The 18,360-nt window shown below is 41.9% G+C and overlaps 1 protein-coding gene across 3 annotated transcripts in view; it reads right to left on the bottom strand.

The window, feature by feature from the left end:
- The window catches only part of LOC308459007 (sodium channel protein type 5 subunit alpha-like), a 106,246-nt gene that overhangs the window by 13,245 nt on the left and 74,641 nt on the right, over nt 1-18,360 (bottom strand). For all 3 annotated transcript variants that reach the window (XM_080973970.1, XM_080973972.1, XM_080973971.1), the window contains 10 exons: nt 17,827-17,977; nt 14,784-14,978; nt 12,080-12,265; nt 11,567-11,669; nt 8,647-8,876; nt 7,777-7,935; nt 6,452-6,847; nt 4,594-4,974; nt 4,197-4,301; nt 677-785 (listed from right to left, as the gene is read on the bottom strand). In XM_080973970.1, the coding sequence (XP_080830096.1) occupies nt 677-785; nt 4,197-4,301; nt 4,594-4,974; nt 6,452-6,847; nt 7,777-7,935; nt 8,647-8,876; nt 11,567-11,669; nt 12,080-12,265; nt 14,784-14,978; nt 17,827-17,977 (2,015 nt within the window). The remainder of the gene's footprint in view (nt 1-676; nt 786-4,196; nt 4,302-4,593; nt 4,975-6,451; nt 6,848-7,776; nt 7,936-8,646; nt 8,877-11,566; nt 11,670-12,079; nt 12,266-14,783; nt 14,979-17,826; nt 17,978-18,360) is intronic.

Raw genomic sequence — 18,360 nt, 5'->3', positions numbered from 1 at the left:
ACATCCACAGAGTGCAGAGGAAGAGTTTCTTGTGTGAACTGACACACTGGAATATTTGCTCATGAGAAGATAAAGTTGCAAAAAACTACCAGCTTCCCAGTTGCCAATGGCTGGTCGCCATATAAAGGCCAGAATAATTAGATTGAGAGTAGATCAGAAATGAATTTCCTTAGATCCACCCCAATAAATGTCATCCTCATATTGGTAACTTTGTGCCCCAAATCCCTGGATGAGTCCTCCCAGTGGCTTGAGAGTGATGTTAAGCACACAGAGGACAAGATAGAACCTAGTGGTTCTCCATAATAGTGATATCATGGGGCCAGACAAAAGTCCCTGAATTGTATTCTCTGGTAGCACCCCTGTAGGTAGGAGAAGAACCACGATAATACCCCCCCAGAGCTGTGTCAGGATACCTTGGTCAATGGTCAACGTGGCCAAGAGATGAATAGCACTCCTGGTCTTCCCTCATCAATCAGAGTAACCAAGACTGTTTCAGTACTGTGCCCAGGACTGAAGCCACAATGAAATGGGTCTAGATAATCTGCTTCATCTAGGTTCATCTGTAATTGGGCAGCTACTGCTCTGTTGATCACCTTACCCAAAAAAAGAACTGACTATCACAAATAAATTATAAATTAAAAAATCATATTATATGCCAATAAAGCTAGTCTGTCACCTTGTGGAAAACAGGCCACAGGCTCCTTCTTGACTATAGGGAAAATGCAGATGGGAGACCTCTCATCTACCGTGCTGGCCTCAGAACAGCTGCTCTCAAGATCCACGCTCTGAACATGAAAACAAAACAAGAAAAAACAGTATCCTCTTAATGTAACTGACCGATGATGGGGAAGGGTGGTGGCTCAATGGAATGCTTTGCATGCAGAAGGGACCGCTGGTCTCATCTGAAGGCGTTTCTCTAGCATTATAGTCCATCAAGTGGGCAATCATCAACACTTAGCATCTGAAGGGAAATGAATGTAAAATATGAGGAAGTAGGACTGCCCAGCTCTATATCTTCCCAGTACATTTCATGACAAGAACAGAAGGATGTATTATACTCAAAAGCAAGACAGAAAAATAAAGAGAAAACACAAGCACAAACACAAAAGGCACAGAAAATTAATCCTGAATATAGAAAATACATTAGAATAACACATGCTGATGATATAGAGTATAAAAAATGCATTAAGCAAACAACTTCAACCAGTTTAATAATAAATTAAAAGCAATGCAGAAATAAATTGCAGAATGGCAGCTGCCCTTTTGCACATGTAGGACGAGGCCTTGATGGACTACTATCCAGGAGAAACACCTTTCAGGTGAGACCAACAGTCCCTTTCTCTCTGGATCAGGGGTCAGCAACCTAAGGCCCATGGGCCGGAAGTGGCCCGTGGAGATCGTTTGACCGGCCCCCGAGCCGCCCCTGAAATGAGATGCCCGCTCGTGCGCTGCGCTAAATTGGCGCAGCGCGGGGACTCGCTTCCTTGGTGCCGGAAATTGTGTCTGCACAGACGCAGATGCCGAAAATCATGCGCCCATGAGCGATCCGGCCCACAGAGGGATCTTTTTATTGAGTTTACAGTAAATACTGTTTATTGAGTTTACAGTATATACTGCCCTATACCCGGAGGTCTCAGGGCAGTTCACAGAAAAGATCACAACATAGTGTATATAATCAGAATAAAAACAACAACCTACTAACACCTCCTATAAAAGAGCCACATTTTAAAAGGGTACAAGTAATGCTTGGTAAAAGTATCAGGTGTGGACCAAGCAGACACTTAGCATTTCTCAGTGATACCCCATTTGCCAACAGAGCTGCTATAGTTGCTGCTGACTGAAAGATGGTCGGTAAGGCAAGATGCTGAGAGGTGGGGAACTGAAACCTGATCTGATAGGGGGGAAATACCTAAAATCACACACAATGAACAATAATGAGGGAGAAACTCAGAAAATGATTACTAGTTTGACAGAAACATGCAACAGTAGCTAAAGGATTGAAGGGAGAGCAGAGACTGGGAAAGAAAATCAGATGGATAAAGGCAGGAAATGGACTGTGGAAATATAAAGCATAACAGTCCTATTTCTTTGAATTTGCATGCATTTCTTGCCTTTGGATGCCATGTGGTAATGATAACCCACTTAATGGACTGTCATCCAGTGAGAAGGTCCTGTGCCTGATCTCCAATATCGCCAAACTGGGCTGGGAAATACTCTTTTGTAAAACTCTGGAGAGCTGCTGCCAATCTGTATTAGCTAGAATACTTCTTGGTGAAGTAACAGGCCATTAAGAAAACAAAGGAAGTGGCTCTGCACCAGTGGCCTAATGGGTGGTGCCCCCTTCTTTAACTGGCTGGTTCTTAGGAAGACAAAGGTGAGAGATGAGAGTAGAGTTATGTGAGCTAGAAGCTAGAGTCTGGAAGCAGCAGACTAGGAAACCAGAGAGAGAGTCATGCCTGATTTCTGCTTGAATCCGTGAATATGGCTAAGGGAGAAGCAAGACACTTTTGGGGTGTTGCTGCTATGAACATTGTAGGCTGAGGTAGTATATATGTGTAATCAAGCCATATATCATAAAGACACCACAGTCTCCACTGTCCCTCATCTGAAGGAAATATGAACCCTGCTATGCGCCTGAAACTCCTGGAATCTCACACCGCTCGAAGATTGGGATGGCTTGCAACAGTATTACTATTTATTCTTCTATTGTTGAAATGCAGCCTCAGGGGGACACAAATTTGATTGCAGCAGCAGCATTGGGGAAAGGGAAGCTTAACCTTCTCCTGCAAGCTTTTTGTGATCCAAACACTTTTTGCAATCAACTTATTTATTAAGAATTATTCTAGACCATGCTTCATCTACAAAAGATACCAGGATGAAGTATATAAATATAAAACATATCCAAAATAAAAGAATTAAAGATAACCTAATAACAAATAAAAGCACTAGAGGCAGTTTAAAAAACAAGAGGAACAGACAAACTTTAAAATGCCAGGGCCATTAAGTGAGTTTTGAACTTAAGCCAAAATGTTTGTAATAGTTGTGCCGGTTATACTTCAATAGGGAGAGCAATCCACTGACTGGGCACCACCACAGATGTGGGAGAGAAATTTGTTTGGATTAACATTGAAATATGATTTTTACTTCCTGAAACAATACATGCACCAAAACACAGCTATCCTTTGAAATTCACATTTCTCCAAATTTTGCAAGGCAGTTCTCCAACCAAAAAGAAGTGTACTAAAATGTATATACAGTATAGGGGCGGACGAAGGGGGTGTGCTGGGTGTGACCACCGCCACCACCGAGGGGGGTGACAAAATGCCAGGCAGCACTCACTGCGGGGCCTGCAGCGTGCTCCTGGGAGAGACGCAGTGGCTTGGGCGCGCGCAAGCTCTGTGCTGCCCAAACGGTCCGCCCCCCTGCCTCCCCCCCCCCAGCTGTAGGGCGGCTGAGTGGGAGGAGGCAGGCAGACTCCGGAGGCCCCGCAGTGCACCCTGCCCCTATGTGCAGCTCGCACTGCCCCTGGGCGCACTGCCCCAGAAGCACGAGCGGCTTCCTCCACCGCTAATACAGTGGTACCTTGGTTGTTGAACTTAATCCGGTCTAGGAGTCCATTCAACTCCTGGAATGGTTCAAAAACCAAGGCGCAGCTTCCGATTGACTGCAGGAGCTTCCTGGAAGCCACATTGGACATTTGGCTTCCAAAAAATGTTCACAAACCAGGACACGCACTTCCGGGTTTACAGCGTTCGGGAGCCAAAACGTCTGAGTACCAAATCATTCTACAACCAAGGTACGACTGTATTTGTGAAAATAGCATATAAAAATGCATTATATATGGTGAAGTTGTTTACAAAAATGTGCATATTAGGAGAAATGTTCCTTTTTTGCCAAGAGCTTATAAAATATGGTGAGCTCTTCTACAGCTCACCAACCCAAATACAGGATGATCAAGCAGTGAGTCCCCTTCTCCAGACACAGAAATGAAGACTGCTTTCCCAACCTCAGAGAAAATACCTACCCCCAAACTAGGTGTCCTTTGTTTTTCAGGGGGAGAAGCAAAAATACTTGCGCAATATAAAAGTGGAACACACTATAAAAAAGAAGAAGTAGAATATACCACTTTCCTGGAAATGTAGAATGCCACCCTCAGCAAGCAATAGAGCTATAATGATAATTTTCCTTTGCTTTACCTTAGGAACATTCAAAGACCAAACATTGGTACTTTCGGAAATATCAGAAGACAGCATTTGTCTTGACCTTTTGAATTTCTCTCTTCTCTTTTGCAAGTTGTTCTCCTAGGGAAAAGTATGAAAGTAAAGATATTTTGTTCCTAACACCTCACACAAGAAGCTAGACTACTAGTTTTCAAAGCCTTTGTATACAAACAGAAATGGAATCCTGTTCATCAGTTAACAAAGACATTTACAAACTTAATAATGTATAATATTCCAATATATGTAACATGGATCAGCCACAATGGAAGCATATAGTAATGGTGTATACTTGGAATGATTTATAGCCTCTTGGCTAGGCTTATCTATACCAGCTGTCTACCAGAAATGTTCATTTGTGGGGCCTGTTTCTTACCTCTTTGCTGCAATCAATTTCTTCCTCACCAAAAGTCTCCATTTCAGCAAGGGGAGCACAGACAAATGTATTAAAGTCTGTCATAAAATGATCCACCGGCAGCTTCTCCAAATGTTTACCACTAGCATAGTTTTCCTGGACCCCTTTCCTCGGCTCAGTGGCACTGTCCTTTGGGATGGTCACCTCCTTGGTCTTGGTTCTTGCTTTCTTCAGCTTTTGCACAAGGGCATTGCAACAGCGGTCCCACAGCAGATGTTTGACAAATTGCAACCCCCTGTGAGCAAGGATCACATGAGGCTTAGCTTGCTCTTCATCTACCTCAGTTTCTGAATCACTGCTACTAAAGGAACTCAGGAGTAAAGCGATAAAGAGGTTGAGGACCTGAATGAAAAGTAACCAAATGAAGCAAACAGTGAGAGCGGAAAGGGTATTTTGGAAAGTAACACATTTCAACTGCTTCCTGTTTTTTCCAGAGAAAAAGGACTTCCCATTCATTCAGTATTGTACAGGCCATTCCAATCTCTGCTGATAGGAGGATTCCAGGGGTCTTGGCACTTAACCAGGGTTTGTGTTCCTTGGGAATGAGGCACAGGGGAGATTGTCATGTCTTTATGAAATATGGTTTATTTCACACACAACCTGAGTTTTGGTGGAGGGTGTTGGATCAGTCCATCAAATAGTGAATATCCAACAGAGGGAGTACCTCTTGTTGCTTCTCCCATAGCTTCAGCAAGCTTGGGTTCAAAGCAACAGCCAATCATGCTCCCAGGTCTCTGCATGCAGCTTCCTTCAGCCAATGCTGCATGGAGTTCTGGTCCCTTCTCCTTCCCAAAATTTCTGCTCCCAAACCTCTATTTTAAAATGACATATTTTTTCCTGTGGTGACATCACGTCCCCTGTTACCCATGCCAACCTCCCCCTCTCAAGTCTTCTGTTTCTGTCCACTTCTCAGCTGGGGGAAAGACCGACAACATCTGTATGGTGAATTGTTTTTAATGGCCCAGTACTTGACCCTCTTTGTGTTTTTAATGGCATTGCTATCAGCTGATCTCCTGAACAGGAAAATGAGTGTCTAGGGAGCCACCCTCTAACAGTGCCTCAGTCTCATCTGCATTGAGCTTCAGTTTGTTGTCTCTCATCTAATCCATTGCTGAGGCAGTCCAGCACATCCACTGCCTTGTCTGCAGATGTAAAGGAAAAGTAGAGCTGTGTGTCATCAGCATATTGCTGACAACATACTCCAAACCTCTGGATAACTCCATTCAGTGGTTTCATGTAGATACTAAATAACTAAATAGGGGCTAAAACTGAACACTGAAGAACCCCACATTGAAGGCTCCACAAGGCTGAAGAACACTCCCAAACAACACTATTTGGAAATGTTTACCCAAGTCGGACCGGAACCACTGCAAAGCGTGCCACCCACCGCTAGTTTGGACAGTTGCTACAGAAGGATATCATGGTCAATTGTATTGAAAGTCACTGAGAGGTCAAGAAGATTTAACAGGGACATGTATGCTTTGTCTCTCTTGTGACAGAGGTTATCATACAGGGCGACCAAAGCAGTTTCTGGCCCAAACCGGGCCTAAAACCTGATTGAAATGGATACGGAAAATTCGTTTCTTCCAAAAGCGTCAAGATCTGGTCTGCGACCACTCCAGAACCTTGTTCAGTAAAGGGAGATTAGCACCTGGTCAGAAGTTAATTAGGTTTTCTGAATCCAGGGAAGGTTTCTTAAGGTGTGGTTTTACCACTGCCTGATGTAGCTAAATTGTGTCGAACGTTCATGAAAACAATCCTACTGAAGAAATAATTTTAAATATGTCCGATAGAAGAAGGAAATTCTTTGAAAACTTACCACTAGGTTTCCTAAAAGCAGGACCAGCATGAACAGAAAAATGCACCATCCTTCCCCAGCAGCTTTCATACAGCCCCACATCGTTTCGATCCACTCTCCACAGAGAATTCGAAATATAACAAGGAATGAATGTAAGAAGTCTTCCATATGCCATCGTAATTTACATTTATCGGTGGCATTAGTACTGTCACTGTTACAGATTTGCGTTTTGTTCTCACATGTTTCTCGAAATGTTTTGTAACTTTGGCTAAAGCCCTGCTTGCCAACCACAGCAAAAATGAATACGGTAAAAATCAGAACAAGCGTGAGGTTGCTTAGTGGGCCCACTGATTTCCACATTATTTTCATGAGCTTATTTAATGCTGGCCAAAACTTGGACAATTTGAAAATTCTCAGCTGTAGGGTGGGGGCAGGGGATAGGGAGAGAATAGCAGCAAAAAAGGACAAAGTTAAGTCTTGATTTTCCAGTATTATTAAAAATAGAGAAATTGTTCTACCAGCATGATTTGTATGTAATTAAGCATATTTGCATCAAAAGGAAGCTATAAATACACTTTGTGATGTGCAACCATTCAAAAATAATGTAGTGCAGATAGATGAAACCTGAATTTGAATATGCATCTAATATGCATTGAATTTGCAGTTCCTGGTCCAGAGAAGGAGTATGGAAGTTTGCTTCAGCATGCAAATTTCTTCCTCTAAAGTAAGATGCATTCAAGCATGCACTCTAATGAAATAGACTTATTTCATGACAATCCTGTATTCAAAAGAAAACCCTTAAAAGGGTGTGTCTATGATTGTGCTCCTGTTCTATTCTTATTTCATTAAAATAAAATGCTGTCTTAGGATTCATTGTCACACAGTATCATAAACCAAGCAGAAAATGCAATTTAAATTCCAATGGTCATATCTATATAATGCATTTAAAGCATATGATTTCTCCCAAAGTATCATGGGAACTGTAGTTTGGTAAAGTGCTGGGAATTATAAACTACAATTCCCATGATTCTTTGGGAGAAATCGTGTGATGTAAATGTCTAGTGTGCGTGTGACCAATATAATTTACTATTTTATTTTCCCTTGAACAGGTAAAAATGTATTTTAAAGCATCTCAGAGATTTCATGACAACCCTATATTCTAAGTGTTTCCTCAATTTGATTGTCATCTGCTCATAATTTATTGAAATTACTGATTTTGCCACATATACTCACTATTAATAAAATAAATAAATAAATAAATAAATGTGTCAAGGAAAGTAAGCCCTACATTCCATAGATTTAATGTGGAAGATTTAAAGTGACTATAACAGGAGATTCATCATTACCATTCTGAAAATTGATAGGGGACGCTTCGTGATCAAGCTTATTATACCTAAAATAGCCAAAAGGCAGTCAAAAATATTCCAAGCCTCTTGAAAATAGTAGTAGGGATCAAGAGCAATTATTTTGAGGATCATTTCAGCTGTAAAAATGGCAGTGAAAACCTGCAAGAGAAATTATGTCAGAACACGATAAATGTGCCATATGTTAAATTCAAGCTATGCCTTTAGGGAAGGGGTGGCTAATCTGTGGCCCTCCAGATGATACTGGACTCCAATTTCCATTAGCCCCAACCAGCACCAGAAAACCATTAACATGGGAAAGAGTGTCTGATCACAAATGTAACTAATTAAGGGTGAAAAGGTATGAAGGAAAAAGGACACACACATCAAGGTACATGATGGCCTGCAGGGCGGGGGCAGAATTTAACTCTCTCAATCTTACTATGAGATTCGCACAGAAACTCTAACCCTCAAGCACAGACAGAACTGACAGATAATAATAATAACAACAATGAGTGAAATAACAGGCCAGAATAGAGCACAAGGGAAATATAAAACTGCTTCAAGTGAGGCAGGAAAATGAACTGATATTTCAGCTGACATTCCAAGGAAGAGGGTAAGAGAGAGCTTCCTGTGGACTGATAATTGCTTTTCTTGCCTCAAGCAACAGGTGAAACGCAATCCCACTTGATGGTGTGTCCTAGTACCCACTAGAGAAGAAAGGGTTTGTATGAACACATTTTTTTAGGTATGCACTAAACGTAATTTCTAGGCACCAATTTTAGTTCAAAGGCACTCCAAAATTCTCCAACAGTAAAACAATAAAAAAGTAATTCTTGGCATGTAGCTTAATAAGGATTTGGCTTCACTTACTTTGTTTCCTGTGGAAACCACGTTCTTTGTTTCTGGAACTCTTTCGAATGTCATTAAAACAGTGTTCACTATAATACACAGAGTAATAAATAGTTCAGTAAAAGGGTTTATCATTACTTTCTTCACCATTTTCTTTATTTGCAACCAGAGTGGGCAACATTGCCAGATGAGATATTTATGGGCAGCAGTTTTCAAGCATGGAGGGAATTCCAGTTTTGATTCTTCCCATTCTAAACAAGAAAAGGAACATAATTACAGGCACACTGAGTTATGAAATGAGAACAATTTCAGGTAAAACATAGGTAATTCTTTACACACACACACACACACACACCCCTCTGACTTACAAAAAAAAATATTAAGAAAATGTCAGTTGTACAAAATAGAGAAAAGAGAAAAAGTGCATATGAAAAATAAATAAAAAGTGCAATAAGAAAAAAGATATAGCACAGTACATGTACGCTTCCATACATTATTATACAGATATGTAATATTATTGTCCTACTACATATATGAATATACGTATTTGTCAGAGCTGCTTCCAGATCCTAGCTCACAGAGGATCACGCTAGCCAGCGATCATTAAACAAAAGTCTTTATTGAGTTACAGTTTCCATTCTCAAGCTGCTGCGTGCAACTCTACGTCTCATGGTTAGATCGGCGAAGCTCCATCTGAGTCTCCGCCCCCTGTACACCAGTTTAAGATTCTAGCCTTACTCCACCTCTTCCGTCTCTCCTTTCTCCTCTGGGTCCTGCTACCCCCCGGGGTCCCTTCCTTCCTGGATTCTTCTGACGCTGACGTTGACCCCCCTGACTCCTCCCCGTCTTTTCGGCGGGCTTTGGGACCTGGCTCCCTATCCTGGCTGCCAACTGCACCGCCCTCCTGTACATTTGAACTTGGCGCGCGCGCCCAGCCTTCAACCTTCCTCTCGACCGTTTCCTCGCTCCCCGATGGAGGCGTGGCCAATCCTGACTCATGTCCTCCCACTGGCAGTGCGCCGCCTGATCCCGATGCCTGGGACTCCTCCCCCCTACTGCACTCTGGTGTGGACGCTGGTCCTGATTTCCAACTGCTTCTCTCTGAGTCCCCTCTGGCCCCTTCTTCCTGGGGTGTCCCCCTCGGCACCCCCCTTGCTCTGACCATGGGAGCCCCTTTCTGTGAATCTTCCGATTCGCTGGAAAGACTCAGAGACCTCGGACCGCTGTCATCGCTAACATTACCTTCGGACTCCTGCCCCTCGCTCTCTATTTCCTCCCTTTCCTGTGCCTCTGCTCCTGAACCCCTGACAGTATTTATCCAAACAAAGTCTGTTTCTATAGCAATCCATTCAAGTGCTGTCAATCCATTGATTAAAGCGGGGGACCATGTCTTCTTGGCTTGACTTGAAAAGGATCTGCACAAGTTCCCTCAAATCCCTTGTCCTACACAAACCACTCTTTCAATCTTTTTCTCCCCTCTTCTTCCTTTTACTCTGCAACAATCCAAACCTTGCATACCTAAGACAGTCACTGAATTCAATAGAACCTGTGACTGAGTTGACATAGTGCTGTTCTGTCGGACTTCTAATACCAGTTTGGGACACATTAGATCATCCCACAAATCCTAACATGCAGCAGCAGACTGTATGAACACACAATTATGTGCAAGAAACTTTGCACACTGTAGAAGAGTGACCCTGAACAGAGGAACCCCAGAAAGCATTGGAAAAACTCCAGACTACACTGCACAATAAATCTGGGCAAAAGTCATGCCTCTGACATAAAGGTAGTTACCTTATTCAATCCACATTTTATCAGCTTCCTTGCAAGAATGTCATGGGGGACTTTGTCAAGAAGAGACTTACTGAAACCAAGATATACATGTCCACAGCATTCCCCTGATCCACCAAGCTTGTAACTCCATCAAATAAAGAAATGAGATTCATCTAGCATGACTTTATTTTTGAGAAACCCATGTTGGGTCTTAGTAATCACAGCATCCTTTTCTAGGTGCTCACAGACCAACTGTTGAATTATGTGTTCTAGGACCTTTCCTGGTATCAATGTCAAGCTCACTGATCAATAGTTACCTGGGTCTTATTTTCTTCCCCCTTTTTGAAGATGGGGACTACATTTGCCCACCTCCAGTCTGCTGGGACCTCACCTGTTCACCAAGAATTCTCAAAGGTCTGAGTTTACAAAGGCTCTGAGATTACATCCGCAAGCTCCTTTAGTGCCCTTGGATGCAGCTCATCCAGCCTTGGAGTTCTGAATTAATTTAAAGTAGCTAGGTGTTTCCTTACTACCTCTTTTCCTATCTTGGGCTACAGTTCCCTCCTTACATCATTTATGCCGTTTCATCATTTATTCTGGGAGCAGATAATTTGAATTTGCAGGCCAGTTTTTCAGATGGAATAGTAAAGATCAACATCAGAACCAAGTTCACTGTTGACATTCCAGGCTGCAAAACATACCCATACTGGAGTTACAATCTCAGTGTCATCATAATCCAAGTAAACAACAAAAACCATGAACACAAACTAAGGTAAGGAAAGCAATGAGTTCCATATTTGGTCCAAACTATGATGAGTGAAGTGCTACTATATATTCTTCTGACTGTTGAAATTAATATGAAAACATGACGACAATAAATGCTAAAGGCTCAGCAAAACAAAAACAAACCCCAATTTGTAAACATTTTTTCATGATTTATTTAAATGTGAAGATTTTGAGGGGAGGGGAGCCAGGGCTTTCAAGTGAGTGGCCCTCACTCCTGAGACAATTACTCTCCTAGTTTTTCAGCATAATTTTCAATATATACTGTTCTCAAGTTTTAAGGAATACTGATTTGGATATGATTATCTTTTACAAAATACTTAAAAACACTGAAGAAGTTACCCCCAACCTCTTTAAAACTTTATTTTATTTACTTTTAACTCACCCATGGTTTTGCTGATGACATTAGCAGCACTTGTTAACCGTTGTCTTTGAAATGGATCATCAGGAGTGTCAACGGGTAGGTGATAGGACATTAACAGCTCCTTCTTTGGGTGCAGAAAACAAATCCAAAATGAATATTTAAAGTAACACGATTATCTCTCCATTTACTTACACAATTCCCAATGAATTAATGTAGCAGCAGACAGAATAACGTACCCTTAAAGAAATCTAAAAACGAAAGCTGGTTAATAGTATAAGTCCTTCTCAAAATAGCTAGTGCCAGAGTTAGCTAATTTGTAAATTACTGTCATGATTGGGGCAGTGTGCAACATTATATTTCTGATGTCATGGAAATGCTAGAAGAGAAAGACTTGCAAAAAATGAGTAGAAATTTTTAGCATCAGTTTGGAGGAGATACCAAATTTTTGGGTTCATATTTAATAAAGCTCTATTTGGCACTTCCAAATTTACATACAAAAAGATGCCAACCAAAGCTGTTGCAGCTAAAACTTACAAGCTCCTTTTGACTTTTATCAGGTGGTGTATAAAACAGGGTTTCATCTTCTCCATAAGTTTTTGGCTCTTTGTCTTTCGGTTTCTTCTTCCTCTTGCTTTTCCCCATTTTTTTATTTTTGAATTCCACACTTGACATTTCAGTGTTTTCATCCAAGGATGCAATTTGTCTTTGGGAAGCCAACTCCTGGAATAGACCATGTTCAAGTAAGCGCAATTAGCCCATAACTGGTAATCAAAATGAGGAAATACTGATCTTGTAAAAGCCTGTTCTTCTCATCGAGAGAGGCCTCCTCTGAGACCAAATAGACAAAATCTCCTTCCCCAAACCAACATCGAGAAGAAAACACTTTTTTAGAGGAAGTCACTGATAGTTTTGTGCCTCTGTGATCAGGCGTATATTTTTCAATCTTTGCAACACAGGCTCTGTGCATGTTTGTAAGAACTGTTAGTTTCATTAAGCAACTTGTGAGCATTTAGGACTATTGGAAACATTATCTCAGCAACAATATCTAGTTCTGCCCCAAAACAGAGCAGTTATACTACCTAAGAACATAATCCAAGAGCAGTATACAGACTTTTTGCACTACTGTTTGCAAAAGAGGCCCTATCACAATCCATAATATGACAGATGTAGCCTTGATTACCTGACTGGGATAGTGTTATTTATTCTGTTGCTGCTCTGGAGGTGAGTGCATTCAGGGACAGATTATTCTTTGCCCCACCACTGAGACCAAGATAGTCAGAACCACCATTGACTTCAGCAATGTAGGAGAGCAACTTAATTATGTCCCCTGCTCTGAAGAAACCGGAACCATGAGGTAGGAGCAGTTTGGACCTTCTAACTTGGGTATTATCACTCCCAGATGTGGTTAAGGTTTCTGTGCACATGCACACTTCCTACAGAGGCTCAAACTGAAGCAGGGAACAAACAGCAAAGAGGCTATCAGACACCATCATGCTCCTGCTTGAAAAGCTACTGTGATGGATGCTCAAACAGGAGAGTGGGGGAAAGCCTCAAAACCCCTTTTGCAAAGAGCAAACGTGCTTTCAAACAGTGCTGCTCTGTGCTTTGTAGTCCCAAGAACTGGGACTCCAAAGCACAGCGTCACCTGAAATTGTAGTGACTTGATGTTGTAGTGATTGACAGATTAGTTGCCCTGTCCACCTGTCAGATTTTGTCTGCCACAGGGAAGGGAGATACGAATTTGGTGCAAAGGCCAGAAAAGGTTCCCACCTCTGATTTACAGGCACCTGAAGAATATTTCTTTGAAACTGATATTGAGCTAGCTACTTTCAAACTTTATACCCTGAATTTAAAGCTTTCATTTTGAATTATTGGATATCTCCTCCAAACAACTTTCATTTTTGAATTCCTGAAGATACTTTTAAACTTTAGAAGGCATATCGTTCCTTGAAGATATTTCTTCAAGGCATAGTTTTGTATTCTTAAGGTTTTTCGCTTAATTAAGCAAGAAATTCAAACCCAAGATCTACAGGTATGAGCAGAGTTTGGAATAGGCAAAGCTATGCCAGTTGAAATCCCTCATCCTTGCTCAGCCAGAGATATAGCTCAGCTGAGGTTCGGCTGAGACAAGTCCAGAAAAGGGGATATTTTTTGGCATTCCAAAATCCATTCAGCTCTATCACATGACCTAGCAACCCTGTAGAAGTTACACTGGCATAATTTAAAAGCTTGTTTCCCTCTGCTAGGCTTGGGCCAGCTCATAGCCCCACTCTTGAATGCTGTTTGGAATAAGGGTAGATCACACCAGCATAATTTACCTGGGCTTAGATTACATGGGTTTAAACAATTCCTTGGGCTTCCTGTAGTTTTATTATTAAAGGTAAAGGTAAAGGGACCCCTGACCATTAGGTCCAGTTGTGGCCGACTCTGAGGTTGCGGCGCTCATCTCGTTTTATTGGTCGAGGGAGCCGGGTCATGTGGCCAGCATAACTAAGCCGCTTCTGGCGAACCAGAGCAGTGCACAGAAATGCCGTTTACCTTCCCGCCGGAGTGGTACCTATTTATCTACTTGCACTTTGACGTGCTTTCGAACTGCTAGGTTGGCAGGAGCAGGGACCGAGCAACGGGAGCTCATCCCGTCACGGGGATTCGAACCACCGACCTTCTGATCGGCAAGTCCTAGGCTCTGTGGTTTAGACCACAGCGCCACCCACATCCAGTTTTATTATTATTTATTGAATTTATATACTGCTCTATACCCAGAGTTTGGATTGTTCTGCGCCCATGTTTGCAAGCCATCCTGTACTATGTAAATTTTTGAAAATATTTATTTTGAAAGCAATTTTTAATTTTTCTAAGTAAATAGATAAAAAGCGCAGTCTATGACAAACAGCAATAACAGTGCAAAGTGGAGAATCACATTCCAGACCATTGCATCACCGATTGCAGTCAAAAGCTTAGAGCATTTTTACTGCCACCATCATAAAATCTATTAATGTATTTCATTCACATGTTAATGTTGCAATGTTTTTCCTCTTCCCCTACAGAAATTTAATAAGTATTAAATATTAAATTCTGTTATTGGAACTTCAGCCATAGTTAAGTAGTAATTATCATGGATGAAGATACAACAATAGAATTATACATACTTTATTTCTATTGTTAACAACAGCAACAACAATAAAAACAATTAGGCTAAGTATATAATAATATTTTTTTTAAAAAAAGATTTACAAACCTTTTCCTTTTTTAGTAGTTCTTTGGCTTCACGAAGTAACATCTCCCTTGCCTTTGTGTGTGCAAGTGTTGCTTTGTTTTGCTCTTCATATGCCATTGTTACAACAGCCAGGATTAAATTAAATAGATAAAATGAGCACAAAAAGATGATTATCACAAAAAAGATGCAGTAAGATTTCCCAGATGTTCTGATAACCTGCAAGCATGAAATACATAACTTGTCATGTATTGTCTTTCAGCAAAACAATGATCAGAGAATAAAAGCAAATGTTAAAATAATCCAATTAATAGAATAGTAATAGAGCAACGGCATCAGGTCAAGCAACCACTGTTGTCTCCTAGTTAACTCCAAAAATCTGAGATAATAAAATTGTTTTTACCTGCCAGTGGATACCCATCAAAGTCTCTGCAATCAAGGCATCCATGAAAAGGGGAAGCCTGAGTTGGGGGGCGCACACATGCACATAACAACAGAAAAATCCCCCTCACGCATCATCCTATAGCAGGCCAAGCCCACCAAATTGATGAGAAGGATTCCTCCTAACATCAATCACAAAACTCGGGATGGATGATATGGGAGAAGGAAAGGCACAATGACCTCATAGGAGGTCATTTCAACTGATGTCCATTGAGCATTTGCATCCAACAAGCAAGGTGGAAGGTTGTTCGTGCTTGGTGTATCAAAAACAAGGTGTCTGTTAAGAGGACATCTGTGGCTGACCTACTATCATTCCTGCAAAATGGCCTTTGGAAGGACCTTCACACAAATACCTTGAAGAGGCAGGCTGTAGCCATTTGCATGTTCAGACCCAGAAACCTCCCCCCTAAATAAATTAACACCTGACTCAAATTTTTCGTTTGGTTTTTGGCAGAATTTAAGCCACAACTTTATTGATTACAGAAAAGTGACTGGTTGCATAGGCTCTGTTTTGACTAGCTCCCTGCCTAGGCAGGTAGCGCTGACCCAGGGTTCCAGCATAGGTCAGACAAGGGTGAACACCTGGATAAGCGGAAAGCCCGGAACGGGCTAACTCCGCCACCCAAATGTCCCCCTGGACTCAGGCACGGGCACAACCCCCTCACAGGGGTTGACCAAACCTTCGAGTCTCTGGATTACTTTAATGGAATACCCTTCACATAGGGATGGCAAGAGCTTTCTCCCATCCCTATCACCTGAACCAGAGCCTATCTGCAACCTTACAAGTTGTGACGATTTGCTACGCGGCAGGCGAAACCCAAATGGCAACAGCCAATCAGCCAAGTGGGAAAAATTCCTGCCGTGCCCCTATCCCAACGACGGACGACACACAACAGCATAGCAAGGTCAAGCGCAAAGCCCTAAAAGTAGGGAGAGGTGGGCAGGTGTTCCGAATGCATGCACCGAAAGAGGAAGCTCTGGGTCATGTGCATAGGTATATATAGGTTCCTCGAACCATTTGGACTGCGTCCCATTGGCCAGATTGTACCCAGCTTCGAGGGACCTACCAATCAGGTGTTGTGGCTTACCAATTGTACCCACCCACAACACAGGGTGTTGGTTGTCCAGGTCTCACACCCTCTTTAAGGGTGGACCCGATTTCCTCTATTCTTTCTAAACCTAATTCTCCTTCCTTCTATACTTCTAGTTATATGTTTTCTTAGAGGTGCTATGCTGAAGTGTCTTCCCATGGCACACAGGTTCCCTTCACGGGACTGTCATAAGATTCTGACAGCTTTACATTTACTCTTTGATTGATCACTCATTCCACTAGGGCTGCAGTTGCTTCTGTGGCTTTCACTACTAATGGTGCTCTTCATAAGGCTTGTACAGAAGCTGAATGGGCTTCTCCAAACACTTTCATTTATCACTACACAATTGATAATTATGCAGAGGCAGAGGCTGCATTTGGAAGGAGGGTCCTGCAGCAGGTCTCTCCATGATAAATTACACAGAGGTGCAGTCAATGGACCCACCCTATTGGGATTAGCTTTGCTATGTCCCAACATACCATCCCTGCTAGCCAAAGTGAAATAGTACGGTTGGTACCAACATGAAGCGTAGATTTCCTTCAGTGTACCTTCAGTGTAAATTGTCTGCACTTAAAAAAAGAAGAATACTATAGGTCTTTCCCCCTATTAAACTGTTCAGTGTTAGTATTGGAAGTAAGCTTTCTGTTCCTGATGGGGTTTTTCTGTTGCTGATCTCTGTTGCTTGCTTCTAAGTTTCTCCTTAAATTCCTGGGCTTAATTTTCATACCCTCCAAGTGTCCCAATTTTCCTGGAAGGTCCCTGTTTCCTCAGAGTGCTGAGCTCGGAGAGGAGAATAAGCTAGTGTTTGTCCTGAGCAGTGGTGGCAGCAGCAGTGGCAGCTACGAAGGAGCATCCTGTTGCCTCTCCCTGGCTCTCCCTGGCTGCCACTGACAACCTCCTCCTTTGAGCAGTTCATAGCAGCTGCTGGAGAACGGGAGAAGAGGAGAAAAGGCTGCCACTACCGAGGCTCAGCCCTGCGTGATTTGCCAGCTCTGAGGTACAGGCATTGCTGTCCTGGGCAGGAGTGGGGCACAAGGGGTATTGATGATGATGATTAAAAAGTTTTGCACATCTGTGCCTAATCTTGCCCTTGTCTAAAATGTATTTATTGGTGTGTGGGTTGTTTTTTGTAACTCCACCAAAGAATAAAATAAAATAAAATTTGGATTAAGGTGTTTTCTCAGGATGGTGGTGTGTGTTCTGTTGGTGCAGTGGTGACGACACTCACCCTTCTTCAAATAGGGAATGCTCCGTGGGGCGAGGGGGGGACACAAAAACATGGGGGCAGGGGTTTGAAGAGGCTCAGTTGTGGGAGGGAGTGAAAAATGTTCCTATTTTCATCTGAGAAATGTTAAAGGGTATGTTTCCTGTATGGAAGTCCATGGAAGCATCATGGTACTTCCAGTATACTTCCGAAGTGTTCATTTCTGACTTGACCAGAAGGTGGAGCCATAACCCAAATGTTCCTGCTATGTTAAAGGAAATTTACCCTTCGAGTAGATACCAACAGTACATTTTTTTAAAAAAAGTTTTACCTGCCGATAGAGGATTTCCCAACTATCCTGTGTCATCAGTCGGAACAATGATAGAAAGGCCCATCCAAAATGATCGAAACTGGTGTATCCATCATCAGGATTTTCTCCATATTTCACGCAATAATAGGTTCCGTTTTTACATTCAGTTTCACTTATAAAAGAGAATACATTATGTTACTGATAACTTTCAAGTAAAAGATCTCTCTGACTGCTTACCTCACAAGTGGAACCTGGACATTCACATCTTTCTCAAACATACTTAATCTTCTAGGTTTTGTTACAGTCTCAACGTCAATACTGAACAGAGTTTATTAAAATCAAATCAACGTTATCAACATTTTTACTGGCCCCTGTGATAAGTTATAATTTTATTCCCCTGCTACAGAAAAGTTTTATATGTTCAGAGAAAGCTATTAAAGGCATAATGGCATAGGACAGAGACTAGCCCATCCTATCTCAAAGTCCGTGTGGGAGCAGTAACTATATAGGGTGGAGGCAGAAAGGTCTGAGTGAAGGATTTGCTTCTTATTAGAC

The sequence above is a fragment of the Podarcis pityusensis genome (assembly GCF_964106645.2).
Source record: "Podarcis pityusensis genome assembly, chromosome: 12".
NCBI classification, from domain to species: Eukaryota; Metazoa; Chordata; class Lepidosauria; order Squamata; family Lacertidae; genus Podarcis; species Podarcis pityusensis.
This window is presented reverse-complemented; position numbering and strand designations above follow the sequence as displayed.